At 39.1% G+C, this 17,599-nt stretch overlaps 1 protein-coding gene across 1 annotated transcript in view; it reads right to left on the reverse strand.

Moving 5' to 3' along the window:
* Positions 1–17,599, reverse strand: part of Dusp16 (dual specificity phosphatase 16) — an 88,658-nt gene that overhangs the window by 36,338 nt on the left and 34,721 nt on the right. Inside the window, exon 3 of the mRNA XM_031383640.1 lies at positions 12,726–12,864. Within this exon, the coding sequence (XP_031239500.1) occupies positions 12,726–12,864 (139 nt within the window). The remainder of the gene's footprint in view (positions 1–12,725; positions 12,865–17,599) is intronic.

Raw genomic sequence — 17,599 nt, forward strand, 5'->3', positions numbered from 1 at the left:
GGGAAGCTTCAATTAGAAAGAAGATAGACAAGGGGACCCAATATGACCAGAGATAAGAGACTTACTAAATACAACTGCTGCTAAAATCTCTTCCATGGGGGAAGATATAAACAATGTCTATTAGTCTTATTTACAGAGCAGTGGGTGAGGGATTATGGCAAGGAGCATGGATGACCCAAAAGCAGCCACACTGGAAGGTTTGTATGATGGTTGACTTCTCCCTCATAACCCCCTTCCCTAATCCCTCTCCAGCTATATACTTTAGCTCTTCCCAGAGACCAGAAGCCACAAGCAATTAAAGCAGAATTGCATATAATTGGTTGCTAGTGAGGCTTTGTTGCTAAATAAAATGTATATTTGTTTGGGTATTTTCAACTAATATTTAGTACAAACATTAAGTCAGACTTTGAAAATTTAATAGATTTCAATGAAATTGGAACTTTCATTTAGTGCTCAATCTGGCTTGAAATGTCCCAAACTGTGCACTTTCAGAAAATATACATCAGTCAAAGAGTACATTTTCCTGCTCTTTATCTATGACAACATCCACTCTGCTGACATCCTCTTTCATTGAGTGTTTTCCATTCACTGACTTTTCATTTACTGTTGTATTTCAGTTTCATTTCATTAACAATAGATTACACACTGAATATCTACCCTGAACCTTTAGAAACTGTGGCCTCATCAGCAAATGAGGTTCAAAATATCTAAACTATCCCTTTTCCTTTCAAAGATTCTCTTGCAAACAAGATCTACATCAAAAGAGAAGAACACACAGGTCATTTATATATACTTTGTTCCTAAGAGCTGCCAGATACAAACTGAAAGCAGAAGGTTATCTGACCTTGTTATAAAGCTTACTGCCCCACGCAATCCATGTTAGTGAAATACAAAACCTGTCACAGCAGTTCCTTACCCCGTTTCCTCGTGGAAAGCCACATATTAAAAGTTATCATGGACTTGCTTTGTTGTTAATACTATCAACTTTCTCTCCACCCTACATTCTACGCTGTTTGTCAGCTGGGCATGTAGAAAATGTAAAATGGCAGTAACACAAATGTATGCCCCTAACACACAGTTGAACTTCAGAATAGCTGTACACTGCTTGACGGGGTTCTCAGTGTTTAACAGACAGACAGACACATTCAGAGGCTTCTGGTCTGAGGAGAAATGGAGATGGAAAGGATGACAGACACATTGCAATGCTGCTGCTTGCTAGTCTTCCACCATCCAACCAAAAGAATGCATGTGTAGAAATAAAAAATATATTACTTTGGACAGAGAATACATTTGCTATAGCTTCAAAGGCATTTATCACTTATATGCCCCTGTATTCTCACTTAGCCAAGAAAAAGTTCTTCCCTGGGGGTATCTCCTTCACAACTCCAATCAAAAGTATTGTTTTCTGTATATAAAAAAAAAATCACTATGAAGTATCAGTGCATTGTGGTGGGAGAAAATACACCAAGTAAAATAAAATGTATAAGACTCTACTAAACAATTCTGATTACTTCTCTTCCTTGGTTCATTTGTAATCAGCTATAAAAGTTATTTTCTAAAAGCCAAATATTTACATAATTAACAAAAGTGACACTTTAACTACAGTGCAATAACATTCCATTTTTAATTAATTAATTTTTATTTTATTTTTGAGACAGGATCTCACTATGTAGCAGACTCATAGCAGTTCTAATATTCACCACATGGGCTATACAAGCTTAAAATTTGCAGTAATCCTCCTGCCTCCACATCCCAAGTCCTGGGATTAAAGGAATATATACCTGTATTTAGCTTCTCAATTTTTCTAAGTATCAAATTCTAAAAATCAAGCCATATCCCTTTAACCAAACTAATGATGCATGTCAACTACTTTGAGGTTAATTCTCTGCAAGGAGAAAGAGAGCTTTCACTCCATGCTTTCATCAAAACAGATAAGTCACTGGCTCTTTGTTAAGTGACATGAATTGCCTAACATGGGAGGCAAAATTAAAGAAAACCGAGCACCCCATCTTCTAAATTAATTTTATGGATATATACAAAAATGGTATTTATATAAAAATTTTACTTTCTGAAAAAACATTTCCCCAGATATCATATGTAAATTCAACTTTGATTTTAAATCGTTTTTATATTATTCACATTTATATAATTTTTAAGATAGTTCTTTAATCTGATGAGTTCATAAAACAATACGTTCTGTGACATAAACAGATTCCCCATTTGCTGATTCTGGAATACAGTGGGAACTGAAGCAAACCTCACCTCTAGAAGTGGTCCCTTTGTTGGTTTGGTTTGGTTGGGGTTTAGCATATATTCCCTTATAAAAAACTGGGATGTCTATGGGATCTACACACACGCACACAGTATTTGGCCAAGTGTGGTTTAAGTTAGCTTTTAGAAAATGCTGAGTGTTGGCTAGTTTACTGATCATTCAACCTGTCAGACAATACACAGCTAAGCCCAGAAACAACTTGCCTTAAATACACACCTCTAGGGCTTTCAACAAATGCTTCAAATAAACAAAGCTCTTTCAAAGAGTACAAGGGGGCTGGAGAGATGGATGGCTCAGCACTTCAGAACACTTGTTGCTCTTCCAGAGGACCCAGGTTCAATTCCTAGCACCTACCTAACTACTTACAACCATCTGTAACTCCAGATCCATAGGAATGTGACATTCTCTTCTGGCCTCTGAGAGTACCAGAAATAGACATACATGAAGGCAAAACATCTGTTCATGTAAACTTTTAAAAAGGTTTTAAGAATACAACAAAAATAAAGGAATACAGCCCAAATTTACCAACTCACTGCAAAAATTAACAAGTGCTTTAAGATTTATTCTTTATGATATATATGAGCATATTGTAGCTGTCTTCAGACACAACAGAAGAGGGCATTGGATCCCATTACAGATGGTTGTGAGCCACCATGCGGATGCTGAGAAATGAACTCAGGACCTGCGGAAGAGCAGTCAGTGCCTTTAACCACTCACTGAGCCATCTCTCCAGAGCCCAACAAGCGCTTTAATAAGCAGGAGAACCAAGTTTACAGAGACAGCCCCGTCGGGTCCTCTGGTATATCAGGATGAGGAGGTAACAACACGGCCAACAGACTCAGAGACTTCCTGGGAAGGGAGGACTTAGGAGGACTCTGCCTCCAACAGCACAGAAGGAGAATCACGAAGACGTTCACATATGTTCATTTATTACCTGGAAGCCAGAGTTCTTGTTTAAACATTTGGCCTTAATGCCCTAAATTCCAATCTAATATTTCAACCCTCTTTGGTCACTTCAATTAAAAGATCTATGAATACCTAAAAATAAATTCAAGGCCAAAAATCTCCCTCTTCCTTGTGTATCCTCACACGTTTGCTTTACTCCCCCCCCCAGTCACCTCAGCAGCATTCACTTGGGAAACCAACATAGTGACTTTCCTATAGAATGTCTCTCTCTTCCATTCTCCTACCTTATACTTGAATAAATTCAGTAGTGCCCCTCTCAAAACCATTTCTTATTTATTTATTTATTTATACTCTGTTGCCACATAAAAATTACAAAATAATGCTTTGATGTTATTTCCTATTTATAAAATAAAATCTAAAAATACTCAGGTGGACAATATAATCTTGGCCTAATAGTGAGCCTACTACCCCATCGCCATCCTTTATGTACCTAACATAGAAAGCTGTACTTTTTATTTGGATGAGTATCGGTCAAGTCAATCCTTACAATTCATTTCATGTATTCTTCAAAACCACAGGTTTTGAGCACCAGTGACACCTCTTCTACAACAGTATATTCCAAAGTTATTTTTTACTTTGGCCAAGAAAATACATTTTAAATGTATTCACTGCTAAAATAGTAATATAATCTTCCTTTGCTGTATTAAATGCTGATAGGTTATATTTCATTTCACTGCAATAAAAATATACAACTTCCCCTAAGCAGTGTCTCTGAATATGATCTTGATAGTTTAGAAGTTCTTTCTTTTAATTAAAATTTTTTGATTGATTTAATTGTAGAGGCGATCAGAGGACAACTCTGGAATTGGTTCTTTTTCCACCTTCCCATGGTTCCCAGATAGCAAACTCAGGTTGCCAGGGTTACACGGCAGGCACCTTTACCTGCTGAACTATCTTGCTGGCATCCTATTTAGTAGTTCTGTAAAATTCCCTAGTGTGAAGACACTTATCTGTAATTCTAGTGAATGGGGGCTGAGGAGCAGCAGCAGGAGCATAGCGTCATCTTGGCTGGATGGCAAGCGCACAGCCAGCCTTGGCCACGTGAGACCTGATTCTTAAAACCACAACACACACACACAAACAAACTAAACATACAGGTGACTGAGAAGAATTTATGAATGACCTGCGAATTTGTGTATTTGTGTATGTGTGTGTATGTTTGTGTCTTACTTCTCAAGCTATAATTCACTATGAATAACACTCTTTAATCACTTCACCATTTAACATAGTGCCTAGCATATAATTAGAATCCAACAAATGTTTATTGAATTTTTCCTTTTTCCAATGAATAACTGTTGATAGACGCAAGTCTTGTATATTTTTAGTATTCAAAACGGACTTCCTGATTCCATTCAAAGACAAAAATTACACTGGCATGGGTGGGAGCACAAAACCTGTTTCCTATTTGTAGACTCCAACGTCCCAGAGACTCTTAGCATGGGAGAGACGGTACAGAGCAAGAAAATAATCTTCTGCTAGCAGAGGGAAAAGAAGGTAGCTGTAGTGAATGCCACTTCTTTGATCAGCCAAAAGCAACACTGCATCCTTATACTTCTTTACCCAGGGAACTTTTACAAACACGTAACACACAAATTTTCTCAGACATCCTAAGTGGCCCAGGATTCTATCTTTGTGCCTACAGGAATCATAGGCACATCCCTTAGGAAACCTCTAGGACAACAGTTACAATCATACCCCAAGGAGAATGCGGTGGCTGCTGGAATTGCCTTAAGTGATTATCACAATACAATGAAATACAATTATAAATCAAGGTAGCTATGAATCAAGAGAAGTAAACATAAGTCTTCACTCCAGATAGAGAAGACTCACTCCAGTCCACTAACTAGTACACAGTCGAGAATCCACTAACTAGTACACAGTCGAGAATCGCTGGAGAAGACTCACTCCAGTCCACTAACTAGTACACAGTCGAGAATCCACTAACTAGTACACAGTCGAGAACTGCTAGAGAATGACTCACTCCAATCCACTAACTAGTACACAGTTGAGAATCGCTGGAGAAGACTCACTCCAATCCACTAACTAGTACACAGTCGAGAATCACTAGAGAAGACTCACTCCAGTCCACTAACTAGTACACAGTCGAGAATTGCTAGAGAATGACTCACTCCAGTCCACTAACTAGTACACAGTCGAAAATCGCTGGAGAAGACTCACTCCAATCCACTAACTAGTACACATTTGAGAATCGCTAGAGAATGACTCACTCCAATCCACTAACTAGTATACAGTCGAGAATCGCTATTACACAAGCCATTGCCAGCACCTTTCTACATGCAGCTCAGGACCTCCCAATCTACTGTAGGCAAGCTCTCTAGACGAGTTGCGTATTTTACTCTTATTAACAGTCTTTAGCTGGGTCGGTGGAACGGATCCATTATCCTAGTTATTTAGAAACTGGAACTGAAAGACTGCAGGTTCAAGACCAGCTTGGTCAACTTAATGAGACCTTGTCTTAAAAAGATAGTAGCTAGGGGTATAGCTCAGTGACAGCATTATGCATTAGGTTCTAGGCTTAATCTACAATTAGTGAAAACAACAATGAAACCCTGTCCTCCTCTTTGACCAACTTTACAATTTTATAGAAGACTTCAAAAAAGCAGCAAGGGAAGAAAATGATCCCTACTCAATAACCCAAGCAACAATGAAAACAAATGGGACACAATTTTGTTGGAGGATATTAGTCACACTGTGAACCCTGACACTGTGTTATTTACTGAAAAGACCTGTTTCTAGGTGTGGTGTGGCTCAGCCCTTATCACTCACCTTTAATCCCTCTGACTGGAATACAGACTCAATTTTAGTACATATCTTTAATCCCAAACAATGATGTCTAATTGAGGGGCAGAACAAGGTGACAAATCAGATAAAGATTTGACAGAGTGAGTCAGAAATAGGATGCTCCCCCCAACTCTCACAAGAAGAGACATGAAGGAGAGACTACTTAAGAGAACAGGGGTAGAGGAGAGAAGATGGCATTTTTACCAGGACAATGATAGAGAGACAGGTTGCAGAGAGAGAACAAGCTAGACACAGGTAAAAACAGAACAAGCCAGAAAATGAGAAAGAGCCAGAAGATTAGAACATATTGCCAAAGTTACAAGGTCAAGGAGAGCAATTCAGTCAGAGGCCAAGAGAGAAGCCAGACTGACTCAATCAGCTTCCAGAGGAGTTTGAGCCAGAACAGCTGAGCTGAATCAGCCAGCCAGAGTTCAGAAAGAACAAGAAAGAAAAAAAAAGTCACTCAAGAGTTTGGTGTGGTGATGTACACCTTTGATCCCATCACTTGGGTGGCTGAGGCGGGCGGATGGAGTTTTGAGGCCATAGTGTTCTATATAGGGTTTCAGGACAGCCAGTGCTTCATACAGAGACCAGTCTCAAAACCCAAAACAAGCTGGGCGGTGGTGGCGCACGCCTTTAATCCCAGCACTTGGGAGGCAGAGGCAGGTGGATTTCTGAGTTTGAGGGCAGCCTGGTCTACAAAGTGAACTCCAGGACAGTCAGGGCTACACAGAGAAACCCTGTCTCGAAAAACCAAACCAAACCAAACCAAAACAAAACAAACAAACAAACCATTCAGTGAGCATGTACTGAAAGTGGACACAGTGCTAAGCAAAGGACCAGTGGACCAAGACAAAGGCCCTTTCTGGAGTTGACAATTTAGAGAGACATATTTTAGCCAAATAATTATAGGATCAAAACTTAAATTAATTATGGTTGGTAGCAAACAAAACAAAGCAAAACAAAACTGTGGTAACCAACTGTACCTTGTAGCCAGGAGGTTTAAAATTATACTAAATGTAGGAGACACCTAGATAAGTGGCAGAGAGAAAAGTGTTCTGTGGAGGTCCAGAGACCATAGGCTGCAGATTCTAAGCAAATGGAATAAAGACTGATAATCTAAAAAGGGAGGGAGAAGAAAAGAAGAGAGGGTGAGAGAGAGGGAGGGAGAGAGAAAGGAAGGAAGGGATGATATAGAAGAGGGGAGGAGAGCATAGAGGAGAGAGGACAGGAAGAAGGAAAGAGAAAAAGAGAGAAAGTGGCTTAGCTAAAGTCAGAGAGGCAGACAGAGTCAGCCACTGTTAGAGTTAGTTAGGAGTCTATAATTTATCCTAAGATTACTGACACATATTAAACTGAAAAGGGAAATAATCTGAAAATAAAATATACTTAACTTTGGCTCCAACAGTGCACTATGGGCTGGAATGTGGCAAGACAGAGAATGTGAGACAAGTTAAAGACTCCTAGAGCATTCTGAAAGAGATGGTTTTGGGTAGACTGAGGTAACAGAAGATGAAGACTTCTTACAGACAGGCAGGCGAGAGATCTAGTGGTGATTGAGAGGTGACAGATGTTGCAGCCTAATCTCTGACAGCTCACAATGCCCACCACATCTAAATAAACTCATGTTTAAAGAACATGTATAATTTAATATCAATTTGTCTAACACCCCATTTTTTCCTTCTTACAGGAAAAAAAAAAAGCCTCCAGTCTCCTCATCAATCCTCTAAGTCTATCTTCATTGCTGCTTGTTGTTTTAATCAAGTTATGTGACCCAAGCTGACTTTGACCTCACAACCCTTCTGTGTCAGCCTACTGAATGCTGGAGTTACAGGTAGGTGTGTGCCGCCACACCCATTTTATGTGGTACTGGGAACTAAATCCCGAGCTTTGTGGACACTTGGCAAACACTGGACAACCTGTGCTTATCTCTAGCTCCTGGTTGTATATATTGTTTGTAGAAGGGGAGTGTGTCATGGCACATGTATGGAGGTGAGAGGACAGCTCTGTGGGTTAGTTCTACCTTCATGCAGGTTCTGAAGATTGAATTCAGGTCACCTTTTTCTTGTGCATATAGTAGGAGCTCTTCCCCACTGAGCTATCACGTTGCACTTCTCCCCCACTGGATTCAAAGGAACCTCCACACTCAAATATTACTGTCTTCAAGGTTCAACTACAATTCCATTGCTGTGACTAAATCTCCCTCTATTTCTACAGACTACATACTGAATCATCTCTTATCACACATTACAAAGCCCATGATCATGTGTTTCCTTTGTTTCATTCTGTTTAGACATGTTTCCCAAATTAACTAGGAGACTCTCAAGGGCAGGGACAAGCCTTTACTCTCCCGGTGGCTCCTTCCCTAGAGCCCAATCTACAACACAACCACAAATGTGCCCATCAAATTCTGAAGGCCCACAGTGAAAAAGCCAAATATGCCTAGACCTGATATCTCTCTAGAGCACAAGGACACAAGTAGGACAAGAGAAGACTGATGTCAATTGCTGTCTTCCAGGTAATTGTATTTGGCTTGTGAAAATATCAGGATGAGGAAAACAAGTAAGTACTTCAGTTGGCTCTATAGTCCATTTTATCAAAAGATAAGAGTCTCAGGCATGATGCCTTAGTCACTGGTAACAACTGCATGAAAGACAACATCATTTAAACGATTTCATACAAACTAAGACTTAAAGAAAAACAGGCAAATACATGGCAAGAAGTACATAAAACTGAGTCCTTTTCTTCTAGTCTTCCTGAAGTATAACTTGCAAGTAAAACTTCTATGTTTATAAGTAACCATTTGATATAAATTCTGAAATGTTACTATACTTGTATTTTTTGTGGATATAGTAATAACAACACATTATATTCTCTTAGCAGATTTCAAGTATATAATGCATTATTAACTATACTCACCATGCTGTAACCTCTAGAAAACTACTCAACTAATAGCTCAAAAGGTCTGCCTGTATCCTTCAAATCAGCCCCATTACTCCCTTTCTGGTTTTATGAAACAGTCTTATATAGTCCAGGATAGATCACCCTAAACTCCTGATGCTTCTGCTTCTACAATTACAAGCATACACCACATTTGGTTTCAGTTCTCTATTTCAGTGACTTTTTAGTCTAAATATATAAGTGAATCTGATGTAGCATTTGTCCTTCTGTACCTGGCTGATCTCACTCAGCATAATGGTTTCCTGGTTCAAGTTGTTAAAAAAAATAAATAAATAACCAGCATGATTTCTTTTTTCTTATTGGATATTTTCTTTATTTACATTTCAAATGTTATCCCCTTAACCAGTTCCCACCACGCCAAGCTCCTTATCCCATCCTGAGATTAACTCCAGAACCTCATCTATGTTAGGCAAATGTTCTACTGCTGAGCTGTAACCCTCAGTTCTTTGTTTTTTAAGGGTAAATAATTCCAGCCTGGCAGTGGTGGCCCAGGCTTTTAATCCCAGAACCTGGGAGGCAGAGGCAGGTGGATTTCTGAGTTTGAAGCCAGCCTAGTCTACAGAGTGAGTTCCAGGACAGCCAGGACTACACAGAGAAACCCTGTCTCGAGAAAAAAAAAACAAACAAAAAAACCATAAGGGTAAATAATTCCATTGTATATGTAAATGTAAATACCTATTTTCAGTGGCTCTGAGTTACTTCCAGTTTGGGGGGGGTATTTTGTTTGAGATGTTGTTTGTTTGTTTGTTTGTGACAAGTAGCAACCAATTATGAATAAATGGGAGTGCTTTTACTGAAATATATTATTTTAATCTCTTACCAGATTCTACATATGTATGAAATGACTGAAAATGTTCTTCCATTTTCAAAGGGGAAGAACCATCAAAACCTATCTGCATGTTATCTTTTAATCTACTTGTTATCAAATTAAGTCATTTCTGCATTTTTCTATGTTAATATAAAATAAAAGCCTGACATAAAAGGTTTTTTCCATTTATTTATTTATTTATTTCAGTTCTATGAAATAAACATAGCACTCTTAGATAAGGACAATAGCAAAAAGACTAAGATTATAATGTGAAAGCCAAGAAACAAGTTTGCTTTTTAAAAGTTTTTAAGGTTAGCAAAACCTAAATAGCTGATCATAAATTAATGTTAGCAACTGATTATTTTGTCTTCTAGTTTATAATGATGATAGTCTTCAAAAAGACTACTGAAACAGATTTCACATATACTATCTGATTGCCACAAAAAAATACTCTCTAAGTAAGTTGAATATCTATTTTCTGATAGCTGGTAAAGAAGAAAACCAAAAAACATAACTCCAGTTCCATTACTTTTCTAAAGACATTCAGACATGAGTAGTGGAGAAAACAGTCTCTGTTCTTCTCAGCTTCAAGGAGCATGTCAAGAAAAATGTCTGACACCTAGGTCACCAGGGCATCAGGAGACGCTGACTCCTTCAGAGCACCCACTCTTTTCTCTCACTCCTCCAGTCTTGCTTTTCTTTCTTCTAACCCTTCCTCCTGTCAATATCTAAGGTTTATATTAAAGGTAATATTGTTAAGTGTTTGATAAAGGTATTATCAAACACTGAATGTGGTTCTTTGTATTCACTTCCTTCCTTACAAGCTTGAGTTTTACTTCTGTGGGGCAAACAGTAGAATACACTCTAGATCTAGTACAGGGCAGAGCAGCTGCATCCCTCTTGCTCTATGTGCAGTAACTTCTACACACACCTTATCTGGCAGTCTTCCCACTAATGTAGCACTCCACACATCTAGGAAACATTTCTTGTATGAAATGGGAATGAGGTGTTCTGAGTCTGTGTGTCATAGGTTGGTCCATCTGGTTATACTGAGAACCTGTATTGTAGCACGGAGTGCCACTCCCAAAGCCACAACAGATTGATAAGAACCTTCTCAGAAAACAAAGGAATGCCCTTCAGCAAAGGGAATAAAGGCCAAGACAGACACCTACTCTAGAAACTCCCTGTGAACACACCTACAGAAGGTCTGTCTGTTGAACAAGTTGTCAGGTCTGAGCTCCCCACAGGAAAAATGTTTCAAAAAAGCCAGGTGGGATATCCTGGCATACAAACTTAAAAAACTGGGTTTAGGAGTGTGATTCAGTTAATACTGTGCTTGCTCAAAAATGAATGAGCCTCTGCATTTTGGGGTTAGGGAAATAAGAGCGAGCACAAAGCTTGAACTCTTTGAAGTAAAGTCTATCACAATGGCTACAAAAACTTGAATACCAATTTACCTTTAGTGAAACTCAAAAGGTTGTTCTATCTATCCCACTTCTATACATCCTTAAAACGTGCCTCTCAGTGAGTCAGAGGACAGGAGTTGGGTAGCTCACTGCTAGAACATCTGCTTAGCATTACACACACACACACACACACACACACACACACACACACACACATCTATCAACAGAGACAGGACAAAATATAATCATAGTCACATAACTATGTGAGCTACACTCTCTAAAAATTAGGCATACAGAGACTCGAGAATCACAGCATAAACATAAGGTATAGTTAGAGCCTTCCTTGGGGGTGGGGGAGGACAATGACAAAAATTATCTTTGTTCCTAGAGAACTGAAGCAAAAATGTGTGAAAGAACTGGAAATACAGGAATTTTACCTAAACCTGCATGGAGTTTCAAAGTATTAACATTTTAAAACTGTTTGTACACCGACAAACCATTGATCTTAAAACTAACATGTTTATATTTCTAATAACTAATTGTAATAACTAATCAAGCTCACTGTATCCTCCTTCTAATAAACACCACTATAATGATAATACCCACTAATATCTTTTCCTAGGTCACATTTAAAAAAAAAAATTGGGGGGTATTAGAATCTGCCTGATAGCAACTTTATGTTAAGATCCTATGCAGGTGTCAACATATGTGCCATTCCTGTGAGCCAGTCTGCAACAGTAAGCAAAGGATGCCCGTTGTTTGGAGTCCATGAGATGCACCTGCCACCCCGTGCTCTCTCAGGGAGTGTAGTCCTTCCTGTATGACCCAGTTGCTTAGCATTTATATATTAAAACATTTTTCCAAGCATAAAAACCAAACAAAAATCACACAAATATATATGTAAGTAAGAAAGTTTTAAAATAGTCTACATAAAAATTAGAAGAAACAGTTTGCAAAATTTGCTCTTTATTTCATGGTTCATATGCCTGAGAAGGTGAGGTTATCTCTGGAGTCTCCTGAAAGTATATATAATAAGAGTCTGACACTGTAATGCTGGTCTGGCTCTAGCCAAAAGATAAGAACTCATAAGAGCTGAGATTCAAATCACTCAGTATTCTTAAACAGCAGGTACACAGAAAATCACCAGACAGAAGCAAGCGGCTATGAGCCAGCTAATAAGACACAAAGGCATTTTAGTCAGGTTAGAATACACTTACCTAGCCAGGTGTGAAAGTTCACACCTGTAATTTCAGTACTAGGGAAACTGAGGCAGAAGAACTGCTTCAAACTTGAGGCCAGCCTGGGCTACATAGTGAAACCTTCCCTCAGAATCAAACAAACAAAAAATAAAGTAAAACACCACTTCACAGATTTAATGTGGATGAATACAAGTATTCATGATCAATGAATATATCAATCAAAAGCTGGAACTCACTTTACACATCAGTTGAGATACTGCTAACATACAATGAAGTAACAGACCAAGCCCTTTCCACTAGTCCCAACTCACCTGCAAGCAGGTGAACAGAGTTGAAGCTCTTCTCCAGTTTACCCAGAAGTACAGTGAGAAAGCAGTCTGACGACAGAGAAGCAACATCTTGGGAACTTTGATCATAAACTACCACCTTCTGATTGCAGTCAGTGTCAACCTAAAATGCAAATGTGCAGCTGTTGAGAAGGAAGCTGAGAGCCTGGCAAGGCTCTGCACACCTGCAGCACTTGGGAGGTTGGAAGGAGAAAAATCAAGAATTCAACGTCATGCTTACCCAACACAAATTGAAAACCAACTTGTGACCTGGTTTCAAAAAGGGGTTGTGGGGTGGGGAATGGTTTGAAAAAAAAATCTAACAAGTCACTGGCTCTGTAGGAGCTCACATTTTACCGGTCTTGAAACAGTTGTTTTGGGGGCTGGAGATATGGCTCAGCAATGAAGTACAATGACTGCTCTTCAAAGGTGACAGGTAAAGTATACTTACATATAATAATCAATAAATTAAAAAAAAACAACTGGTTTATTTATTTTATTCATGTTAGTACACTGTAGCTGTCTTCAGACACACCAGAAGAGGGCAGCAGATCCCATTACAGATGGTTGTGAGCCACCATGTGGTTGCTGGGAATTGAACTCAGGACCTCTGGAAGAGAAGTCAGTGCTCTTAACCACTGAGCCATCTCTCCAGCTTAAGGGTCTTGAAACAGTTAATGGTTTATTTCTTTTTTTCTTTTTTTTTTCAAAGTTTTATTGCATTATGATGAGAAAAGATACATGATTTCAATTTATCTGAATTTAACATTTTAAAACATATTTTATGTAAATAGAATCACATTCCTGTTCCCTTTTTGTACCCCAACTCCTCCCAGCGACCACCCTTAAATACATACAACACCTTTTTTGTCATATTATTTAAAATTTATAAAATATTGTAACAATAAAATGAGTATTATAAAAGTTGTTTAATATAAAACAATCAATTTAACAGTCTTATGTAGATGCTTGCCTACAGCAATACTGAAAATGCATACGTTTTTCTCAAGATAAATTTTAAAAAACTCCAAACATATTAACTGTATATTTCAAAATAATACACCACTATTTTTTAAATGAACACATAAAGTCTTTTTGTTTGTTTGTTTTGTATTTAGTAGAGCTTAAAATCTTGGCTCTTACTGTGGTACAAACCCAAAATAAGAACAATTTTTAGACCTTGGATTTCACTGTAATAAGGCTGTACTTCAATGACCCTCACATCACCAAAGGATTTTACCTCCATCTTAGCTAAGCTGAGAGTTGACAGTTCTGCTGCACCAAGAAATGAACTGTAGGCACGATTTTTGGATACAGACTTCCTGCTATGGTCAAAGCTATTTGACTTGAGTGAGTGACTTTATTCTCAGCCCACAGAGAACAGGTTACATTCATTTAAGAAATGGTGTGTGTATTAAGATGATCTATCCATAAAGTCATTTCACCAACTGTTTCAATGAACAATGGTTCTGTTTAGAGGGTGGCACAGACATTAGGTGAGGGTAAGAATTTGGCTGATTAGCTGTGATAATTTGGAAAAGCATTCATCTCAGAGAAAGTAACTTATAAAGTCCTCTTCTTCAAACTTGATACAAGAGTTACAAATGTCAAGCAAAGCATTCAGTCTCCCTCTTTGTTGTTCTCTTACAAGCCACCTCCCTAGTTAATCTCGTCTATGTTTCTTTTGGTTATATAAATACTTTTGAAATACATAAGCTGTTCTGAAAACCATAGTATAGTGTAAAACATGAAATAAACAATACTACTAATAGAGAGGCTGAGATAGGAGAAGCAAGATTTCAAGACCATTATGTAGTACACAGCAAGACACTGTCACCTACAAACAAGCAGAAAGTGTATATGGATTGTGCAATATTGGACCATACTCTGTTTTCTCTTCAGATAGTATAAATCTTTCACCTTTTACAATATTGGACCTATTTCTCCAATTACCAAATTAGAGAGACCATTGGATGACAATCAACAAATTTTTAATTCCTCATATTTTTGGATTTCAATCGATTAGGATATTTTGGTAATATTAATTTTCATATTAAGATACTAAGAAAAAGTAATTGTTACTTCCTGTTGTTTTTTGTTGTAAGAGGTGGAATTAGGATTGTGTGGGTTTGTTGAAAGATTACTTTCTTGCTTCTTCTAGGGTGTAGTTTTGCTCCTTATGTTGGTGTTTCCCATCTATTATCCTTTGTAGGGCTGGATTGGTGGAAAGATATTGTGTAAATTTGGTTTTGTCATGAGATATCTTGTTTTCTCCATCTATGGTAATTGAGAGTTTTGCATGGTATAGTAGCCTGGGCTGGCATTTGTGTTCTCTTAGGGTCTGTATGACATCTGCCCAGGATCTTCTAGTTTTCATAGTCTCTGGTGAGAAGTCTGGTGTAATTCTGATAGGCCTGCCTTTATATGTTACTTGACCTTTTTCCTTTACTGCTTTTAAAATACTTTCTTTGTTAGTACATTTGGTGTGTTGATTATTATGTGATGGGAGGAATTTCTTTTCTGGTCCAGTCTATTTGGAGTTCTGTAGGCTTCTTGTATGTTCATGGGCATCTCTTTCTTTAGGTTAGGGAAGTTTTCTTCTATAATTTTGTTGAAGATATTTACTGGCCCATTACATTGGGAGTCTTCATTCTCTTCTATACCTATTATCCTTAGGTTTGGTCTTCTCAGTGTGTCCTGGATTTTCTGGATGTTTTGGGTTAGGAGCTTTTTGCTTTTTGCATTTTCTTTGACTGTGTGCCAATGTTTTCTATGGTGTCTTCTGCCCCTGAGATTCTCTCCTCTATCTCTTGTATTTTGTTGGTGATGCTTGCATCTATGACTCCTGATCTCTTTCCTAGGTTTTCTAACTCCAGGGTTGTCTCCCTTTGTGATTTCTTTATTCTTTCTATTTCCATTTTTAGATCCTGGATGGTTTTGTTCATTTCCTTCACCCATTTTATTGTGTTTTCCTGTAGTTCTTTAAGGGATTTTTGTGTTTCCTCTTTAAGGGCTTCTCTAGCTGTTTACCCGTGTTCTCCTGTATTTCTTTGAGGGAGTTATTTATGTCTTTCTTAAGGTCCTGTATCATCATCATGATAAGTGATTTTAGACTGAATCTTGCTTTTCCAGTGTGATGGTGTGTCCAGGACTTGCTATAGTGGGAGAATTTGGTTCTGATGATGCCAAGTAACCTTGGTTTCTGTTGCTTATGTTCTTATGCTTGCCTCCTACCATCTGGTATCTCTAGTGCTACCTGCCCTTGCTAAATCTGACTGGAGCCTGTCCTTCCTGTGATCCTGGTTGTGTTAGAACTCCTCCGAGTCAAGCTGTCTCTGCGATCCTGTGAGATCCTGTGATACTGGGCTTGTTAGAGCACCTGGGAGTAGAGCTTCCTCTGGGACTGGCTGTGGAGTTTGTACCCAAGGTCTGCTCAGGGCAGTGGCTGGCCCAGACAGAACTGAAGGAACCAGTGCTACTGGGCTGGCAGAGTTCCTGTGTGCCTGGGTCCCAATGGTCCCAGTTACTCCTGGTGTTGGGACAGATGTGTCCTCCTCACCTCTGATCCTGGGCGTGTTAAGAGCACCTGGGAGTGGAGCTTCCTCTGGGTGTTGTGGGACTGGCTGAAGAGTTTATGCCCAAGGTCTGCTCAGAGTACCAGCTGGCCCAGACAGACCAGAAGCAACCAGAGCCACTAGGCTGGTGTGGGTGGGGTGGGGGTGGGGAGTTGGAGGTGGGGGTGGGGAGTTGGAGGTGGGGTCCTGTGTGCCTGAGTGTCACAGGTCCCAGCAGCTCCCAGTGTTGGGACAGATGTGTCTTCCTCACCTCTGATCCTCTGATTCTGGGCGTATCAGAGCACCTGGGAGTGGAGCTTCCTTTGGATGCTGTGGGACTGGCTGCAAAATTTGTGCCCAAGGTCTGCCCAGACAGACCAGACGGAGCCAGTTGTTAATGGCTTATTTCAATTAGTAACTTGAATAAAAATGAGATGGAATCAATTTACTGGGTAAAATCAGCAAAGAAGTGGTTGGTTACATGCTTGTATGCTACTTTTCAAAGACAAAATTGATGCTAAGATGTGATAAAAATTTGATATCATAAAATGGTACAATTCACAAATGATATAATTTGCAAAATTAAAAAAAAATCTTCTACCAAAGGAAACATTTGTTAAAATAGTTCCTACAGGAAACTGAAGAGCTATTTCAGCATGAAGATCTGAGTTTGGTACTCAGCACCCACATAAAAAAGTCGATTATAGTGTCTCATGTATATGTGTGTGTATGTTTGTGGCAGCGGAGGGATGGGGAGGGGTGGCCTCTGAGGTTCACTGGCCTGCCAGTCTAGCCTAATTGCTGAGTTCCAAGCTAGGAGGATACCTCAAAAGGAGGCTGTTTACATTTCTAAGGATAATACCCAAGCTTTTCTTTTAGCTTGCACACACACACAAACACACACAAGCACACACACTTTCTATATAGCAGGAAGGAAATCAGCTGTTTACTAAAAGATGCCCTTATCAGGTGTTCAAGGCCAATCTTAGCTATATAGCAACTTTGAGAACAGCCTGAGCCATATGAAACAAACCACCAACCAAAGAGTATACATGGTGGGACTCATGGCTCCAGCTGCCATGATGGCCAGAGGATGGCCTAGTCAGTCATCAATGGGAGGAGAGGCTCTTGGTCCTGTGAAGACTCTATGCCCCACTGTAGGGGAATGCCAGGTCCAGGAAGCAGGAGAGGGTGGGTTGGTAAGCAGGGGGAGGGGGGAGGGAATAGAGTTTTTTTTCAGAGGGGAAACCAGGAAAGGGGATAACATTTGAAATGTAAATAAAGAAAATATCTAAAAAAAAGAAA

The sequence above is a fragment of the Mastomys coucha genome, unplaced genomic scaffold (assembly GCF_008632895.1).
Source record: "Mastomys coucha isolate ucsf_1 unplaced genomic scaffold, UCSF_Mcou_1 pScaffold20, whole genome shotgun sequence".
Taxonomy (NCBI): domain Eukaryota; kingdom Metazoa; phylum Chordata; class Mammalia; order Rodentia; family Muridae; genus Mastomys; species Mastomys coucha.